The 20,547-nt window shown below is 37.7% G+C and overlaps 1 protein-coding gene across 1 annotated transcript in view; it reads right to left on the minus strand.

Moving 5' to 3' along the window:
• Nucleotides 1-4,150: 4,150 nt before the first annotated feature.
• LOC128636233 (mucin-6-like) overlaps nucleotides 4,151-20,547 on the minus strand; it is a 114,232-nt gene continuing 97,835 nt past the window's right edge. The window contains 10 exon segments of the mRNA XM_053689271.1: nucleotides 4,151-4,560; nucleotides 7,076-7,141; nucleotides 7,657-7,797; nucleotides 15,849-16,005; nucleotides 17,308-17,324; nucleotides 17,327-17,477; nucleotides 17,479-17,505; nucleotides 17,507-17,548; nucleotides 19,613-19,795; nucleotides 20,436-20,546. Coding sequence (XP_053545246.1) covers nucleotides 4,151-4,560; nucleotides 7,076-7,141; nucleotides 7,657-7,797; nucleotides 15,849-16,005; nucleotides 17,308-17,324; nucleotides 17,327-17,477; nucleotides 17,479-17,505; nucleotides 17,507-17,548; nucleotides 19,613-19,795; nucleotides 20,436-20,546 — 1,305 coding nt within the window.

Genomic DNA, 20,547 nt, shown 5'->3' on the forward strand with positions numbered 1-20,547 from the left:
GGGTTTGCACATGTGCAGTACCTCTCCTTCAGATATCTGCAGTGTATCTTAGGTTTCAAAATGGCAGCCTCCCATGATTAGAGGGAGATGCAGGAAAAGTACTTATTGTTTAGTGTCCCTTTAACAACCTATGAATTAAGAATTGTTACTGATTTTTTTTTACTTATTTAAAATGTTCATATAAATTGATGTAACTATTTAATTTTATGAAGAAATTTTGATCAAATGTGCAGTAAATTGCCCTAAACAGGCATAGAAATAAGAAATGTGCTAGCCCATAGTGCTGTAACGTGTAGATCTATCAGAATTAAACAAATACACCATATGGCAGTTTTCATTGTTAATAATGGAGGCCTATTGTGTCTCAAAAATATTTAATACTTAAAGGGACAGTCAAGTCCAAAAAAACTTTCATTTTGCTTTGTTCTCTTGGTATTCTTAGTTGAAAGCTAAACCTAAGAGGTTCATATGCTAATTTCTTAGACCTTGAAGACTGCCTCTAATCTGAATGCATTTTGACCACTAGAGGGCATTAGTTCATGTGTTTCATATAGATAACATTGAGCTCATACATGTGAAGTTACCCTGCAGATAGCACTGATTGGCTAAAATGCACGTCTATCAAAAGAACTGAGATAAGGGGACAGTTTGCAGAGGGTTAGATACAAGGTAATCACAGAGGTAAAAAGTGTATTTCTATAACTGTGTTGGTTATGCAAAACTGGGAAATGGGTAATAAATTGATTATCTTTCTTTTTAAACAACAAAAATTCTGGTGTTGACTGTCCCTTTAAATAATAATAACTATCCAAGCTATAAGGATTGGAACATACTTGTTGGAGAACTGGTTGCTGTTGGAGCTGAAAAGACAAAAAGAAAAAAACCAATTAACGCAACAAACAGCTGACGCAAATAGTGCAAGACGGCTCTTTATGTTATGATTTTGGCATAATGGTGACTACATTGCTTTTATTTAAAGGGACTTGTAACTCAAAAATGTTATTGTATGATTGAGATAGAGCATACAATTTGAAACAACTTTCCAATTTACTTCTATTATTTAATTTGCTTTATTCCATTAGTATCCTTTGTTGAAGAGCAGCAATTCACTACTGAGAGTTAGCAGAACACATCTGGTGAACCAAGAGGCGTATCTGGTAATCAACCAATCAGCAGCTAGCTCCTAGTAGTGTATTGCAGCTCTATTGCTTTCTTAGGGTTATGATTGATGGCTCCTATATTTTAACACTAATTATTGGGGCTGAATTATAAAGTATGTGGCTAGTTATGGGGACAAAGAGCATTAAAGGGATGAGTGTGTTAGTCACATGAAAATCAAGTGCACTAGTTAATATGTAGGGTCTGTTTGACATTGCCCATTTATTAAGAACTGACACTTACTTGGTGTAGGAACTGTGGAAGCTGAAAAAAGGATAAAAACAAAATTTAGAGAAGATTATAAGGAACTTTGTTCACTTTATTCTCTTGGTATAATTTGCTTAAGATGCAACAATGCACAGCTGGGAGGTAGCTGAACTGTGTACTGCTCCCAGTAGTGCACTGTTGATCCTGAGCTTATCTAGGTATGCTTTTCAATAAAGGATACCAAGAGATGAAGAACATTAGGTTACAGGAGAAAATTGTCATGTTGTTCAAAATGTCATGCACAAAACCACCCAAAAAAAACCCTGGAGGCTGGGGTATTTAATTAACAAAAATAATTATAATAATTAGTACAAAAAGATAAGCTACCCACTGGCACTATCCTACAGCCTTTATTTGTAGCTTTGTTATAACAGTTTTGCCAGTTTTTAAGGAATAGAATAAATTACAGGTCCCGGGGGAAGGGGGTGGCACAAGGTGCACCTGTTTTTTATTTTTCACCCTGTTGTGTTGGTTGGTCTGATGATGAGAGTAAAAGTTGCTTCTCCCTATCACTGTCTCTTTACAAACATCCAAACCACAACTGCCTACTTGCACTCCAAACGGTCTAGTTACACCCTAGACCATCCAGCCCCACCCATCGAACACCTGTGCCTCCACCCACCCGAAATCTGCCCATGGTGCACATGTGACCAAGACTCCACCCACCCTCAAACTGCCCATGGTACTCATGTGACTCCAGCTCCACTCACCCTCAATCTGCCCATAATACACGTGACTCAGCCTCCACTCACATTAAATTTGCCCATGATACACGTGACCCATGCTCTACCCACCCTATATCTGCCCATGGTGCACATATGACTCCATCTCCACCCAACCATGGTGCACATGTGACTCCAACTCCACCCACCAATGGTGCACATGTGACTCCAGCTCCAACCAACCATGGTGCACATGTGACTCCAACTCCACCCACCAATGGTGCACATATGACTCCATCTCCACCCAACCATGGTGCACATGTGACTCCAACTCCACCCACCAATGGTGCACATGTGACTCCAGCTCCACCCACCCATGGTGCACATGTGACTCCAGCTCCACCCACCCATGGTGCACATGTGACTCCAGCTCCACCCACCCTATATATGCCCATGGTGCACATATTACTCCAGCTCCACCCACCCATGTGCACATGAGACTCCAGCTCCACCCACCAATGGTGCACATATAACTCTGGCTCCATCCACCTTATATCTGTCCATGGTGCACATGTGACTCCAGCTCCACCCACCCATGGTGCACATGTTACTCCAGCTCTACCCACCAATGGTGCACATGTGACTCCGGCTCCACCCAGCCTATATCTGCCCATGGTGCAGGTGAGTAATATAAAAATGTGAAAGGAGCAGCATATTGAATGTGTGTAGAGTGGTATGAAACCTGGTGTGCAGGGAAATAGAACAAACCTGTGCTTGGTGAAGTAGTAGTACTTGGAGGAACTGCCAAGGAAAGAAAAAAACATTAATTGGTCTCTATCTCTATATTGTGTTATAATTTTTTTTTATTATTTTAAAATAACATTTTTATTGAGAATTTGGTTTAGATATACATCAATACGTTATCAAGGGATGACATAGTATATAGGATACAAACATACAATTATTAATGCAGATTTACAGTCTTGGTTGAGTAATATGATAGAACCCAATATCTCAATGGTTTTTTTTTATCCAGTGAGAAGTGAAAGCTGTAAAAGCTATAAGTCGCTGAATCAGGTAATAGGTAATGAAAGGGAGGAAGGATGAGGGAATATACAGAGTAAGCGTCTGGTGAGTGTCCGGTGAGTAGTTACATCCATAACTGGTGTCAGGAGGGCAAGAGGAGAGGGTAGGGGACAAATAATGTGATAAGATGAAAGGGGGAGAGAAAGAAAACAAAAAAAAGGGGGGGGTTTGGAAATTGGAAAATAGACAGGCATTAGATAGAGGTTGTAACGGACGAGTGCATTCTAGTCCGAGAAGGTTTCCATCCAAGGGTACCAGACCTCATAATAAAAAGCAGTTTTATCCAAGAGTCTATGGGAATATAGTTCCATCTGTTTGATATAGTTCACAACAGAAAGAACCTGTGATGTAGGAGGAGGGTCTTCATTTTTCCATGATCGGGCAATAGCCAGTTTTGTGGCCATGAGGAGATAGATTGTAAGAGCTTCCTTTGTCAGCTGTGAAACTTCTTTTTCCCAAGCTTTATGTTGGGATATTTTATGGAGAGTGGTAATTGGTCTCTATCTCTATATTGTGTTATAATTTTTTTTTATTATTTTAAAATAACATTTTTATTGAGAATTTGGTTTAGATATACATCAATACGTTATCAAGGGATGACATAGTATATAGGATACAAACATACAATTATTAATGCAGATTTACAGTCTTGGTTGAGTAATATGATAGAACCCAATATCTCAATGTTTTTTTTTTATCCAGTGAGAAGTGAAAGCTGTAAAAGCTATAAGTCGCTGAATCAGGTAATAGGTAATGAAAGGGAGGAAGGATGAGGGAATATACAGAGTAAGCGTCTGGTGAGTGTCCGGTGAGTAGTTACATCCATAACTGGTGTCAGGAGGGCAAGAGGAGAGGGTAGGGGACAAATAATGTGATAAGATGAAAGGGGGAGAGAAAGAAAACAAAAAAAAGGGGGGGGGGTTGGAAATTGGAAAATAGACAGGCATTAGATAGAGGTTGTAACGGACGAGTGCATTCTAGTCCGAGAAGGTTTCCATCCAAGGGTACCAGACCTCATAATAAAAAGCAGTTTTATCCAAGAGTCTATGGGAATATAGTTCCATCTGTTTGATATAGTTCACAACAGAAAGAACCTGTGATGTAGGAGGAGGGTCTTCATTTTTCCATGATCGGGCAATAGCCAGTTTTGTGGCCATGAGGAGATAGATTGTAAGAGCTTCCTTTGTCAGCTGTGAAACTTCTTTTTCCCAAGCTTTATGTTGGGATATTTTATGGAGAGTGGTACGTCCAAGGATGAGATTATAATGGAAGGACAGAGCGTGTTTAAGGCTATGTCCCTGAAGCCACTTTGTCTCCCATTTGGAGAGAGATCTCAAGTCTTGCTTGGGGAGACCCCAGGATTTTAGCCAAGAGCTAAGTCGGAAAGCTTCAAAATGTAAAGAAGTAGGTATGTCATATTTCAAACAGAATTGCGAGTGTACAATACATTTACCCTGGTCGTAGAAGTCTGTAACTAGGATGGGTTGTAAGTTTTGCTAGGACTTCACATGAGAGTCCGGGAGACAATAAAGGGCTCCGGTCAAAGTGAGAGCAGGGGAGGGGTGGGGTGCTAGATCTGGGTTATGTCTGATGTGGTCCCAAAATTTTAGGGCATCTAGTATAATTGGTGGTAAGTTATCTAGTCTTCCCCTATAGTGGGTGGGGATCCGTGGTAAGTCAGGTAGTGTGAGCCCTGAAGGTAGAGCAGACAGTTCTGTATCAACCCAATGTGGGCAATCATCTGTAATTGACCAGCCGAGTATGTGTGACAATCTGGCCGCAGTGTAATGCAGAATAACATTGGGTAGGGCTAAGCCCCCATGCAAAGTTGGTCTCTTCAATGTGGTTCTAGAAGTCCGAGGTCTGTGGTCTTTCCATACATAGTTTGTTATGAGGCTCTGTAATCTATTTAATAGGGGTCTGGGGATGTTGTACGGTATGCACCTAAATAAATAAGTGATTTTGGGTATGAACAATATTTTAATAGCAGCTATTCTTCCCGTCCAGGAAACTTCTTTGAATTCCCAAGTGAGAAGAAGATTCCGAAACTCTGGGAGTCTCTCTGTGTAGTTTTTAGTTATTGTAAGCTCCGGGTCGGGGCTTAAGTATGTGTCTAATACTTTGATTGTGTGATGATTCCATTGAGAACTGTACTTTTTTTTTGAAGAAGAAGCTCTTGAGGGGGAATGTTTAAGTGTAGGGCTTCCGTTTTATTAATGTTCAATTTGTAGTAAAATAAGCGGCCAAATTCATTAATAAGCTTGAATGCAGCTGGGAGAGAGGTAGTTGGTGAGGTAAGGAATAGAGTTATGCCATCTGCATACAAGGAGATGGAGTGAGAAGATGTTGTTAATTGTGCTCCTGTGATATGTGGATGTAGTCTAATCGCTTGTGCTAAGGGTTTGATTGTTAGTGCAAAAAGAAGGGGCGAGAGTGGGCAACCCTGCCTAGTACCATTGGTGATTTGAAAAGTATTGGATCTGAAGCCAACTCCTTTTATCTTAGCCGTGGGTGTTGAATAGATAGCCCGGACCACGCATATAAAGGTGTCCGGAAGGTTAAAGGCCTCCATCGTGAGCCAGGGATATTCCCATCCCACCCTGTCAAAGGCTTTTTGAGCATCCATAGACAGGGCGAGAAATGGGACCTTCCTCCTTTCCATAATTGAGAGAATATTAAGGATTCTCCTAGTCGCATCCGGTCCTTCTCTCTGTGGTACGAACCCTACCTGATCTGGATGGATCAGCGGGTTAATAACTATCGAAAGTCGATTGGCCAGTATTTTAGTATATAATTTGGTGTCTAAATTAAGAAGTGATATGGGCCGGTAGCTACTACATTGATCAGGGGGCTTCCCAGGTTTCAGAATAGTAGTAATGGTTGCTTCTAGATATTCACTGTTAATAGTCCCTTTATGCATAAACTTAGCAAATAATCTACATAGTATCGAGGCCTTGTGTTATAATTTTGCATGGTGGAATATGTACTTCTTTTATTTATAACCATCTAGGTGTTCAGCACTAGTTTGCACATGAGCAGAATTGCTGCAAAATCGCCCACAATCTTTAATAATTTTTATCAGATTAAGTACTTTTAATTTATTTTAATTTACAAATTAATTCCATTTAGGCTGTGTGTACAATTCATCTGCCACTGTTTACATTTTTCATGCAAATAGACATGTGCATTTGTTTTGTTATGCATATTCATAACGAAAATACGGATATGCGTTTTGATTTCACAAAACCAATTTCTGAACGAATGCACTAACTAATTTTAAAGGTTATGAATATATACTAACACAAAAGTATACATTCGTTTCCTTTAGTTTAAAAAGTTAAATACCTAAAGCGCACTGGGGAGCTCGCTAATCTCAACCCTTTCTTACAGACCCTTTCTTACAGAGTCCAGGACCACGCTAATGGGAGGCTTAGCACTGCAGATCTCAGAGCCTGCGCTAAAGGAGAAGGTCGTCTAGCACAGGCTCTGGGATCTAACCATTGGTAAACTTCCTATTAGCGTGGTCCTGGGCTCCTTGTAGGAGGGTCAGATTAGCGTGGCTCCACCAGCACGCTATAGGTAAGTATAAAACTACAGGTAATACTTCTTCACCTGCAGTAAAGGAACATTTTTAACAAAAACAAATGTAAATGTTACCGAATATTCAGTATTTCTTTTGTTTTAAACAAAATGAATACTGAATAGTGCATCAGACAAATATTCTGAAAAACGAATTTCTTAGAATATTCTTTTTGAATGATTCGCATTCAAATACAAATTTTTCACTGCTGCACCAAATGAGTACATCATTACTCAGTTTGTAACTTTATTAATGCACAAGCTCTGAAACTATAGCTTACATGTTTTTGGTATCATTGTATTAGGGATAAGTCGCAACTTACCACATGGCACACAAGTCTTCTTGTTTGTGTCATAGTAGTGGTCATGATTGCAGTGAACATAACAACCTGTTTTGGAAAAGGTAAACATCATTATCTTAAAATTTACAATAATTATCCTTTTACCTGCTGGAGTATATTACATTGTTTACAAATAACTAATGTGCCTTTATTTTGGCGGTTGAAATAGCTGCTTTTGCCTTTTGCCCCCCCCCCCCCCCACACACACTATACTGAAAATTTCAATGCTTAGTTATAGGCTATAGAAAAGCTATGTAAACATAACAGATACACTCCCTGTGGGAGGTAGGAGAGAAATGCCATACAATGTTTATTTTAAGTTCTCTTTAAGTATTAGGCAACAGAGAAAGAAAATGAAGCATGTGTGTGTATAGAAAGTGATAAAATAAGGAGATCTGATTTCCCTGCCAGATCTGCCCATTTTAATGGGTTCTGGAGTCAAATAACAAACCCAGCTATTTCATATACATTACAAAAATACCCAAACTAAAGTAAATATAACTGGATTTTTTTTATTTATTTTTTGCGGTTAGTCTATTGTTTTGCTTGGCATATTGCTTTACCTTCAGAGTTGTGGTATGGATACATATGCAGGGCATACGGGCACTGGCAAGGCTGGTAGTGCCATGTGCAGTTCACATCACCAGTAAGTTCATCGCCATTATCAGTGGTTATATGGGCATTGTCATAATCACAATATGTTGCTAGAAAACAGAAGAGAGGCAGCTATTAATAAAATATAACGCAATGTAAATATATTTCTTGTATTATTAACTTTTTCCAACCAAATAATCATTTATCATTTATATATATATATCTACAATTGGTATGTGTGATTATATGGGGTATATAGCTACAACTGGTATGTCTGATTATATGGGGTATATATCTACAACTGGTATGTGTGATTATATAGTATATATATATATATATATCTACAACTGGTATGTGATTATATAGTGTAGATATATATCTACAACTGGTATGTGTGATTTTATGGTATATATATATATATATATATATATATATATATATATATATATCTACAACTGCTATGTGTGATTATATGGGGTATATATATCTACAACTGGTATGTGTGATTATATGGTGTGTGTATATATATATATATATATATATATATATATATATATATATATATATATATATATATATATATATATATATATATATATATATATATATATATATATATATATATATATATATATATATATATTAGGGATGCACCGAAATGAAAATTCTGGACCAAAACCGATAACGAAAATTAAGGATGCCCCTGACCGAAAACCGAAACTAAACCGAAAATGACTTTTTTCTTTTTTAACTACAGTGTGTGTGTGCGTAGCTGAGAGAGCTTGTAGGCGGGAAAGCTCCAACAAATGGGCGTGATTTGCAGTGAAACTGGTGGAGCTCTACAAGGGAGAGTGTGGTTATAGCCAGACAACAATACAAGGTGGACATGTTGTGTTTTGTTTTTGGGTCTAGTTATCTGTGTGATGGACGTGGCTACACCTGATCGTCTCTCATCGTATCTCCGCCTAGTTCCAGGTTCGGGTCTCACACTGACCCGTCAGATTATGCATATATAGTGTGCACCCATATTTTCCTCAGGCGAATAGAATGTCTACGCACATGAGGCTGATGTATGAGCACTGTATATAAGACTTATACATATTCACTGTGTGTGCTTAGGGTTGTGTCTGATAATATCAATCATTTATAAACATGTTACTTATCCTCCTTTGAATACTGTATTTAGAACTTTGGTTTCCTTCTAAAAAAATAAAAAAGGCACTGCTGGTTTCAAATATCATCATGTCATGGAACTTATGTGTGTGCTCTGTGTACCATGCCAGTGCTGTGCTGCTCACCTTATGCTAAGGATAGACATGTAACTCAATAGAACAGGATGTCATGGAACTTATGTGTGTGCTCTGTGTACCATGCCAGTGCTGTGCTGCTCACCTTATGCTAAGGATAGACATGTAACTCAATAGAACAGGATGTCATGGAACTTATGTGTGTGCTCTGTGTACCATGCCAGTGCTGTGCTGCTCACCTTATGCTAAGGATAGACATGTAACTCAATAGAACAGGATGTCATGGTACTTATGTGTGTGCTCTGTGTACCATGCCAGTGCTGTGCTGCTCACCTTATGCTAAGGATAGACATGTAACTCAATAGAACAGGATGTCATGGAACTTATGTGTGTGCTCTGTGTACCATGCCAGTGCTGTGCTGCTCACCTTATGCTAAGGATAGACATGTAACTCAATAGAACAGGATGTCATGGTACTTATGTGTGTGCTCTGTGTACCATGCCAGTGCTGTGCTGCTCACCTTATGCTAAGGATAGGCATGTAACTCAATAGAACAGGATGTCATGGTACTTATGTGTGTGCTCTGTGTACCATGCCAGTGCTGTGCTGCTCACCTTATGCTAAGGATAGGCATGTAACTCAATAGAACAGGATGTCATGGAACTTATGTGTGTGCTCTGTGTACCATGCCAGTGCTGTGCTGCTCACCTTATGCTAAGGATAGGCATGTAACTCAATAGAACAGGATGTCATGGTACTTATGTGTGTGCTCTGTGTACCATGCCAGTGCTGTGCTGCTCACCTTATGCTAAGGATAGACATGTAACTCAATAGAACAGGATGTCATGGTACTTATGTGTGTGCTCTGTGTACCATGCCAGTGCTGTGCTGCTCACCTTATGCTAAGGATAGACATGTAACTCAATAGAACAGGATGTCATGGAACTTATGTGTGTGCTCTGTGTACCATGCCAGTGCTGTGCTGCTCACCTTATGCTAAGGATAGACATGTAACTCAATAGAACAGGGGAGGGCTGTACATTTTTAGCCATTTTGATCCTCTTTGGGCCGAAATTGGAATTGCACATTTTCAGCGGCCCAAATTTTGGTGCATTGCTAGAATGTTTTTATTTAGTTCTGCGTAACAGAATCAGATTTAACAGTTTTGTTTTTTTTACCAATTATCCAAATAAAGTATAGTCCTAGAAAACTATTATTATATGCAAAACAGTAAGTCAAGTAATGAACTCAAACAGCAGCTCTAGGCTGGCATCAAATTTGAAATATGCTACACAATAATTTTACCGAAAATGAAAAGCAAAAAAAAACAAAAACCGAAATAACCAAAAATGCAATTTTCGGCCGAAACGTTTCTGCGGCCGAAATTTCGGTGCATCCCTAATATATATATATATCTACAACTGCTATGTGTGATTTTATGGTATATATATATATCTACAACTGGTATGTGTGATTATATGTGATATATCTACAACTGCTATGTGTGATTATATGGTGTGTGTGTGTGTATATATATATATATATATATACACAACTGGTATGTAGATTATATGGTGTGTATATATATATATATATATATATATATATATATCCACAATTATGTGTGATTATATGGGGTATATATCTATAACTGATATGTGTGATTATATGGTGTGTGTATATATATATATATATATATATATATATACAACTGGTATGTGTGATTATGGTGTGTATATATATATATATCTACAACTGGTATGTGTGATTATATGGTGTATATCTACTAGTGGTATGTGTGATTATATGGTGCATATATCTACAACTGGTATGTGTGATTATAAGGTGTATATATCTACAACTGGTATGTGTGATTATACGGTGTATATATCTACAACTGGTATATGTGATTACATGGTGTATATCTACAACTAGTATGTGTGATTATATAGTGTATATCTACAACTGGTATGTGTGATTATATGGTGTAGATATATATCTACAATTGGTGTGTGCGATTATATGGTGTATATATATCTACAACTGGTATGAGTGATTATATAGTGTATATATCTACAACTGGTATGTGTGATTATATGGTGTATATATATATCTACAACTGGTATGTGTGATTTTATGGTGTGTATATATATATATATATATATATATATATATATATATATCTACAACTGGTATGTGTGATTATATGGGGTATATATCTTTAACTGGTATGTGTGATTATATGGTGTGTGTGTGTGTGTGTGTATATATATATATATATATATATATATATAAGTGGAAATGTCCAAATTGGGCCCAATTAGCCATTTCCCTCCCCGCTGTCATGTGACTTGTTACAAGGTCTCAGGTGTGAATGGGGAGCAGGTGTGTTATATTTGGTGTTATCACTCTCACACTCTCTCATACTGGTCACTTTAAGTTCAACATGGCACCTCATGGCAAAGAACTCTATGAGGTTTTGAAAAAAAGAATTGTTGCTCTACATAAAGATGGCCTAGGCTATAAGAAGATTTCCAAAACCCTGAAACTGAGCTGCAGCACGGTGGGCAAGACCATACAGTGGTTTCACAGGACAGGTTCCACTCAGAACAGGCCTCGCCCATGGTCGACCAAAGGGGTTGAGTGCACGTGCTCAGCGTCATATCCAGAGGTTGTCTTTGGGAAATAGACATATGAGTGCTACCAGCAGTGCTGCAGAGGTTGAAGGGGTGGGGGATCAGCCTGTCAGTGCTGAGACCATAGCCGCACACTGCATCAAATTGGTTTGCATGGCTGTCGTCCCAGAAGGCCTCTTCTAAAAAAAAATACACAAGAAAGCCTGCAAACAGTTTGCCGAAGACAAGCAGACTAAGGACATGGATTACTGGAACAATGTCCTTTGGTCTGATGAGACCAAGATAAACGTATTTGGTTCAGATGGTGTCAAGCGTGTGTGGCGGCAACCAGGTGAGGAGTACAAAGACAAGTGTGTCTTGCCTACAGTCAAGCATGGTGTGGGAGTGTCATGGTCTGGGCCTGCATGAGTTCTGCCGGCACTGGGGTGCTACAGTTCATTGAGGGAGGTGGGGGAGCACAAGGTCTCTAGCATCCACCAGCTCCATGATGTTGTCATGGAGGAGTGTAGGAGGACTCCAGTGGCAACCTGTGAAGCTCTGGTTAACTCCATGCCCAAGAGGATTAAGGCAGTGCTGGAAAATAATGGAGGCCACACAAAATATTGACACTTTGGGCCCAATTTGGACATTTCCACTTAGGGGTATACTCACTTTTGTTGCCAACGGTTTAGACATTAATGGCTGTGTGTTGAGTTATTTTGAGGGGACAACACATTAACACTGTTATACAGGCTGTACACTCACTACTTTACATTGTAGCAAACTGTCATTTCTTCAGTGTTGTCACATGAAAAGATATAATAAAATATTTACAAAAATGTGAGGGTTGTACTCACTTTTGTGAGATACTGTATTTACAACTGGTATGTGTGATTATAAGATGTATATATCTACAACTGGTATGTGTGATTATATGGTGTATATATCTACAACTAGTATATGTGATTACATGGTGTATATCTACAACTAGTATATGTGATTATATGGTGTATATATATTTAAAACTGGTATGTGTGATTATATAGTGTAGATATATATCTACAATTGGTATGTGCGATTATATGTTGTATATATATCTACAACTGGTATGTGTGATTATATGGGGTATACATATCTACAACTGGTATGTGTGATTATATGGGGTATACATATCTACAACTGGTATGTGTGATTATATGGTGTATATATATCTACAACTGATTATATGGGGTATATATCTACAACTGGTATGTGTGATTATATGGTGTGTATATATCTACAACTGGTATGTGTGATTATATGGGGTATATATCTACAACTGGTATGTGTGATTATATGGTGTGTATATATCTACAACTGGTATGTGTGATTATATGGGGTATATATCTACAACTGGTATGTGTGATTATAAGGTGTATATATCTACAACTGGTATGTGTGATTATACGGTGTATATATCTACAACTGGTATATGTGATTACATGGTGTATATCTACAACTAGTATGTGTGATTATATAGTGTATATCTACAACTGGTATGTGTGATTATATGGTGTAGATATATATCTACAATTGGTGTGTGCGATTATATGGTGTATATATATCTACAACTGGTATGAGTGATTATATAGTGTATATATCTACAACTGGTATGTGTGATTATATGGTGTATATATATATCTACAACTGGTATGTGTGATTTTATGGTGTGTATATATATATATATATATATATCTACAACTGGTATGTGTGATTATATGGGGTATATATCTTTAACTGGTATGTGTGATTATATGGTGTGTGTGTGTGTGTGTGTATATATATATATATATATATATATATATAAGTGGAAATGTCCAAATTGGGCCCAATTAGCCATTTTCCCTCCCCGCTGTCATGTGACTTGTTACAAGGTCTCAGGTGTGAATGGGGAGCAGGTGTGTTATATTTGGTGTTATCACTCTCACACTCTCTCATACTGGTCACTTTAAGTTCAACATGGCACCTCATGGCAAAGAACTCTATGAGGTTTTGAAAAAAAGAATTGTTGCTCTACATAAAGATGGCCTAGGCTATAAGAAGATTTCCAAAACCCTGAAACTGAGCTGCAGCACGGTGGGCAAGACCATACAGTGGTTTCACAGGACAGGTTCCACTCAGAACAGGCCTCGCCATGGTCGACCAAAGGGGTTGAGTGCACGTGCTCAGCGTCATATCCAGAGGTTGTCTTTGGGAAATAGACATATGAGTGCTACCAGCAGTGCTGCAGAGGTTGAAGGGGTGGGGGATCAGCCTGTCAGTGCTGAGACCATAGCCGCACACTGCATCAAATTGGTTTGCATGGCTGTCGTCCCAGAAGGCCTCTTCTAAAAAAAAAATACACAAGAAAGCCTGCAAACAGTTTGCCGAAGACAAGCAGACTAAGGACATGGATTACTGGAACAATGTCCTTTGGTCTGATGAGACCAAGATAAACGTATTTGGTTCAGATGGTGTCAAGCGTGTGTGGCGGCAACCAGGTGAGGAGTACAAAGACCAAGTGTGTCTTGCCTACAGTCAAGCATGGTGTGGGAGTGTCATGGTCTGGGCCTGCATGAGTTCTGCCGGCACTGGGGTGCTACAGTTCATTGAGGGAGGTGGGGAGCGCAAGGTCTCTAGCATCCACCAGCTCCATGATGTGTCATGGAGGAGTGTAGGAGGACTCCAGTGGCAACCTGTGAAGCCTCTGGTTAACTACCATGCCCAAGAGGATTAAGGCAGTGCTGGAAAATAATGGTGGCCACACAAAATATTGACACTTTGGGCCCAATTTGGACATTTCCACCTTAGGGGTATACTCACTTTTGTTGCCAACGGTTTAGACATTAATGGCTGTTGTGTTGAGTTATTTTGAAGGGGACAACAAATTAACACTGTTATACAGGCTGTACACTCACTACTTTACATTGTAGCAAACTGTCATTTCTTCAGTGTTGTCACATGAAAAGATATAATAAAATATTTACAAAAATGTGAGGGTTGTACTCACTTTTGTGAGATACTGTATTTACAAACTGGTATGTGTGATTATAAGATGTATATATCTACAATGGTATGTGTGATTATATGGTGTAATATATCTTACAAACTAGTATATGTGATTACATGGTGTATATCTAAAATAGTATATGTGATTATATGGTGTATATATATTTAAAAACTGGTAAGTGTGATTATATAGTGTAGATATATATCTACAACTTGGTTATGTGCGATTATATGTTGTATATATATCTACAAATGGTATGTGTGATTATATGGGGTATACATATCTACAACTGGTATGTGTGATTATATGGGGTATACATATCTACAACTGGTATGTAGTGATTATATGGTGTATATATATCTACAACTGATTATATGGGGTATATATCTACAAACTGGTATGTGTGATTATCTGGTGTGTATATATCTACCACTGGTATGTGTGATTATATGGGGTATATATCTACAACTGGTATGTGTGATTATATGGTGTGTATATTATACTATATATATATATATATATATATATTATATATATAATATATATATATATATATATATATATATTATATATCTACAAACTGGTATGTGTGATTATATGGTGTATATTTGACCCTTGTATGTGTGATTATATGGTGTATATTTACCAGTGGTATGATGTGATTATTGGTGCATATAGCTGCAACTGGTATGTGTGATTATGAGGCTGTATATATCTACAACTGGTATGTAGTGATTATTGGTGTATATATCTACAACTGGTATAAGTGATACATGTTATATATCTGACCTTGGTATGTGTGATTATGAGGTGTATATATCTACAACTGGTATAAGTGATTACATTTTATATATCTGACCCTGGTATGTGTGATTATAAGGTGTATATCTACCAGTGGGTATGTGTGATTATATGGCGCATATAGCTGCAACTGGTATGTGTGATTATGAGGTGTATATATCTACAACTGGTATGTGTGATTATGAGGTGTATATATCTACAACTGGTATAAGTGATTACATGTTATATATCTGACCCTGGTATGTGTGGTTATATGGTGTATATCTACCAGTGGTACGTGTGATTATAAGCCATTGCGCTTACCCAAAATGCAGTGTCTGGTAGAGGTGTAAAACTAATGCAGAATAGGAGGCTGTTACTTGGCATTGTAATTATTTGGTCATGGGTTGTAGAGCCATATTTGTTTGGACCTAGCAATGTCCTTTGCTTAATTATACACAGACATATTACCTTAGATGTGAGAACTTACGGCAAAATGTTGGGGTTCTCCAGTCAACACAGACTCCAGCAGTTAAACAGGCTGAGGCATAGGCCTGAACAATGTTACACAAGCACTCACAGTCCCCTCCTGTGTCACAACCACATGCGTCATGCATACAATCTTGGTAGTACTTCATATAGTCAACCTGAAACAGCACAACATTTTGAAAAAATTAAAAGGACAGACTAAAACGGCTTAAATCCCTTATTCTTTCTGGATAGTAACAATATATGTCTATGTTATAGTATTTTCTTTCTGCTGCCCTTTGACCCTCAGTGATCTCTATTAACTGTATATAACTGGGATGCCTATATGATGGTCCAGTTGTAAACTAATATCCTTATATTAAGTTTTGAGTATTTTTAATACAACTGCCACGTTAAAAAGGGTCATATCCATTCCATCATACATCTAAAAAGTAACATCTTCATTTTAAAAATATTTGAATACCTTTTACTTCTTAAATGTGCATTTGTTCACAACATCTACAAGGATCAACTCTATTGGTGCACAGAAACACACCTCCACAATTATAGAAACAAAACATTGTAGGAAAAAACAAAATGATAATTAAAGGGACAGTCTAGTCAAAGTTAAACTTTCATGATTCAGAAAGGGCATGCAATTTTAAACAACTTTTCAATTTACATTTTTAGCATCCAATTCACTTTGTTCTCTTAGTATTCTTTGTTGAAAGCTAAATGTAGGTAGGCTTCTTATACTCATTTCTAAAGCCCTTGAAAGCTGCCTCTTATCTCAGTGCATTTTGACAGTTTTTCACAGTTAGCGCTAGTTCATGTGTGCCATATAGATAACATTGTGCTCGCGCCCCGTGGAGTTACTTATCAGAGAGCACTGATTAACTAAAATGCAAGTCTGTCTAAAGAACTGAAATAGGGGGGCAGTCTGCAGAGGCTCTAGATACAAGGTAATGACAGAGGTCAAAAGCGTATTAATACTAACAGTGTTGGTTATGCAAAACTGGGGGAATGGTAAATAAAGGGATTACCCTATCTTTTTAAATAATAACAATTCTGGAGTAGGCTATCCCTTTAAGACCTCAAATCTCAGATCTTCCACATTTCATTAGAACATTTTACAGTTTTACCATCCTGCAAACTAACTGATGTTATGGATATAATATTCTAACAAATGAGCATATTTAAATCTAGATTTCTCTCATTTTACTCACTGAGTCACCTTTCTTTTATTTGCAGGTTTTTATTTATCTATTTTTTGTCTATTGGTTTCTCTTTTTCGGTCTTCCTACTTTTAAAAATATCACTATGTCTATCCGTCCTGTATATTGTTACTATTACAAACTACTATATTAAATACTACAACTGTTACTATAGGTTTCCCCTTCTACAACTTAGCACTGAATATTTTTTCCCTTATTATTGATAAATCTTCCCCTCTAGTATATTCCCAATCAGGTCTACTTTACCTTAGCATGGCAGGGAGAAATGTTTTGCCGGTGATAATAGAGCACTGTTTCACCGCCCAAGCCTTGCGATAGGGGTTCTGGTCACAAGGACTCACAGCAAAGCTGACATCATCACAGGTCGGTCTCTCTTTCCATGAGTTGATGAACTCTAGCTGAATAGAGGCCACAAATTCTACTTCTAGTCTCATAGTCATCCTTTCAAATTCCCATTGTAGTTTCCACACAGACCACAAACAGCATCCTAGAAAGAGTAAATAATAGAACATTCTCCATTAACTGGATAACCGTAGGGATCGGCTGATTGGCAGGTGGGCAAGATGTCGTAATTGAGATATTCTCTTTAAAAATAATGTTCAGCATCAGATATGAAGAGGCCTATGGTGAAAACACTAACTAAGTTATAACTCAAAAGTTGAAATGCAAAGAGGGACACTAAACATATTTCATGCACCTCCCCCCTAATCATGAGTGATGCCATTTTGGAACCTAGGTTTACACTGCAGGTATCTGAAGGAGAGTTACTGCAACATGTGCAAACAGGGGCAATACCTCGGTATGTAGTGAAAGACAGATTTCAAGATGGCGGCAACCCATGAATAGAGAGAAGTGGGCAAAAAACTCACTACTAATTAAATATATTTAGTGTTTTCTATCCCTTTAAAAGAAAGGAAAGCTAAAACTCTCAGCAAACATGGAAGCACTCAGCACTGATAAAACCTCTCAGTTTGAAGTAGATAAAATTAAAATTGCACTAGTTTTAAGTATATGCTTCAAGTTACCTAATTTATAAGATTTTGAGAGTTTAAAACCCCATATCTTGTTTGAAATAATTGAATATTTTATGGATTATAAGGACCATCGCGAGCCATATTTTAAAAATTATGTTTTTTTAAATATAAAAACTTTTTAAGTAGCTAATTGAAATATTTATAGGTCTACAAATAAAAGTAGAAATGGCAGCAGCATGCGTAAAATAAAATATATCTTTACTAAATCACGATTAAGAGCAGTTACCAGTGGTGGTTCCTGAAACCTTTATATGGGGGTGAACACTTATGGGTTTAGTAGTGGGAACTCCATTGGTTGGTACAGCGTGGGGGACGGCTTTGTTAGAGGTGTTTAATGGACAAGGTCGGGGCAGGAGAAAGTGGAGTCTTGTGTTCTGAGGGAAGAGCCATGTGGTCTGGGGGTGTGGTTAGGAAGATGTGGGGTGTGGCCTGACTAAAAGGAAAGGGTGCGTGGAGTAGTACTTGGGGGATGCAAAGTGTAAAATTGGGGTGCTTTTGCTCCCCCCAGAACAACCACCTGGCAATTACCTAAAAAGATGTCCTGATGACTTTGTCTCCAGTATGTAATAGAGGTCTATTTTATTTATTTTTTAGGTGTGCTGTTATTTTTTTAACTTTTGCTGTAGTTAAGAAACCAGTAGAGTGATCAAAGCAGCATGCACAATTTTATACATGTGTGCTGGGCGTCTTACTCCTACTATAAATAAAATACATTTATTTGTATCAAGAAATGTAAATAATTTATGTCAAATTTAAAGATGAACCCATTTATGTTATCACAATATATTTCATTATAAATCAGACTTTAGTGTGCGTCTTAACAGTATACACCACATTTTGTATTATATTCTTTTTTTAAAAAAAATTTAACAAATATTAGGTCCTGACTTTTTTCAACCCACTTCTGACGTGTCACTACTACCATGGGCACTCACAATTGCCAGCCTATTTGTTAAGAGGTAATGGTTTCCTGGTGTCTCATTAGTTTATGCTGAGTAACTAAGAATGCAGAATACTGACAGCCTCATTTAGCCAGCAGTGGACTGGTTAAGATTCCAGATAGGGGAACCTGTCCACCGCATGCAGGGCTTGCAAGGAAGTATCTGCTGCCTGTTTTAACATACGAGTGAAATAATAGGATGAGTCCAGGATGATTAAACTCCTCCACTTTTGAGTTTAAGAATAAGTCTTAAGACCCCTGCCTTTTAGTTTGCAGTTGCAGGATTACATGAGACAGCCTGTACCACAAGGGCTTTCAAACTGCACTCACAGCTTGATAAATGGAACCCAGAATGTAAGAAGATAGAGTGTTCTGAAACATTTTAGTACTTTCCAAGCCACTAAGAGTCCCATCTGAGTAAAGGCATCTCTAAGTAGTTACCTACCTTGTAAAGTGAGAAATACTACCCTGATGTCTTCTAGCTGCAAATATATCTTTAGTGATTCACAATAACCTTATGGTCAAGTCATACTTTTATGATGAAATACCTAACTCACCACTTTTGATATCATCTTACCGTACTAAGCTTGGAGATCCTGATGAAGACATTAATGTCCTTGTTCCAGAGAATGGAGATGATGAACTTGTTTGGAATGGTAATATCAAACACTATGAACAGTCTGTTCTTTTGTACTGTGATATTCTCAGTGTTGTTAGGGTTAATGGTATACTTTCCATCAAACATCTTCAGTTCTGTGGTCTATCAAATAAACATCAAGAATTAGCTACATAATATCTTAAGTAAGACCTAGGTAGGACTGAGCATTGAACTACTGAATCATGAGCATCTAATTCAAATTGGTAAATTGGTAAAGAATCATCAAGTTATAGTATATATATGCCTCAATTATAAAGTTGTAACAAAGCAGCAAAAAAATAAAAAACAATACTTAAAGGGACACTAAACCCCATTTTTTTTATTTTATGATTCGGATTGAGAATACAATTTTAAGCAACTTTCTATTTTACTCCAATTATCATTTTTTCTTCATTCTCTTGGTATCTTTATTTGAAAAATCAGGAATGAAAGCATAGGAGCCGGCCTATTTTTGGTTCAGCACCCTGGATAGTGCTTGCTGATTGGTGGCTACATTTAGCCAGTACCCAGGTGCTAAACCAAAAATGGGCCTGCTCCAAAGCTTTCATTCCTGCTTTTCAAATAAAGATACCAAGAAAACGAAGAAAAATTGATAATAGGAAAAAATTAGAAAGTTGCTTAAAATTGCACGCTCTATCTGAATCATGAAAGAAAAAAATTGGGTTCCAGTATCCCTTTAATTCAGCTTGATTTAAGATGTATTTTAAATTGGTAGCCTATACTGTTATATTTTAATCCTTACCCCAATGTAGACATTGATGGACCGAGAGCAGGTGACTCCAGTAGTGCCACAGATGACGTTTTCTGTTACCACCTTAAATGCTGACAATGAGTTGTTAACTCCACAACCGTCC

Source organism: Bombina bombina, chromosome 7 (assembly GCF_027579735.1).
Source record: "Bombina bombina isolate aBomBom1 chromosome 7, aBomBom1.pri, whole genome shotgun sequence".
Lineage (NCBI taxonomy): Eukaryota > Metazoa > Chordata > Amphibia > Anura > Bombinatoridae > Bombina > Bombina bombina.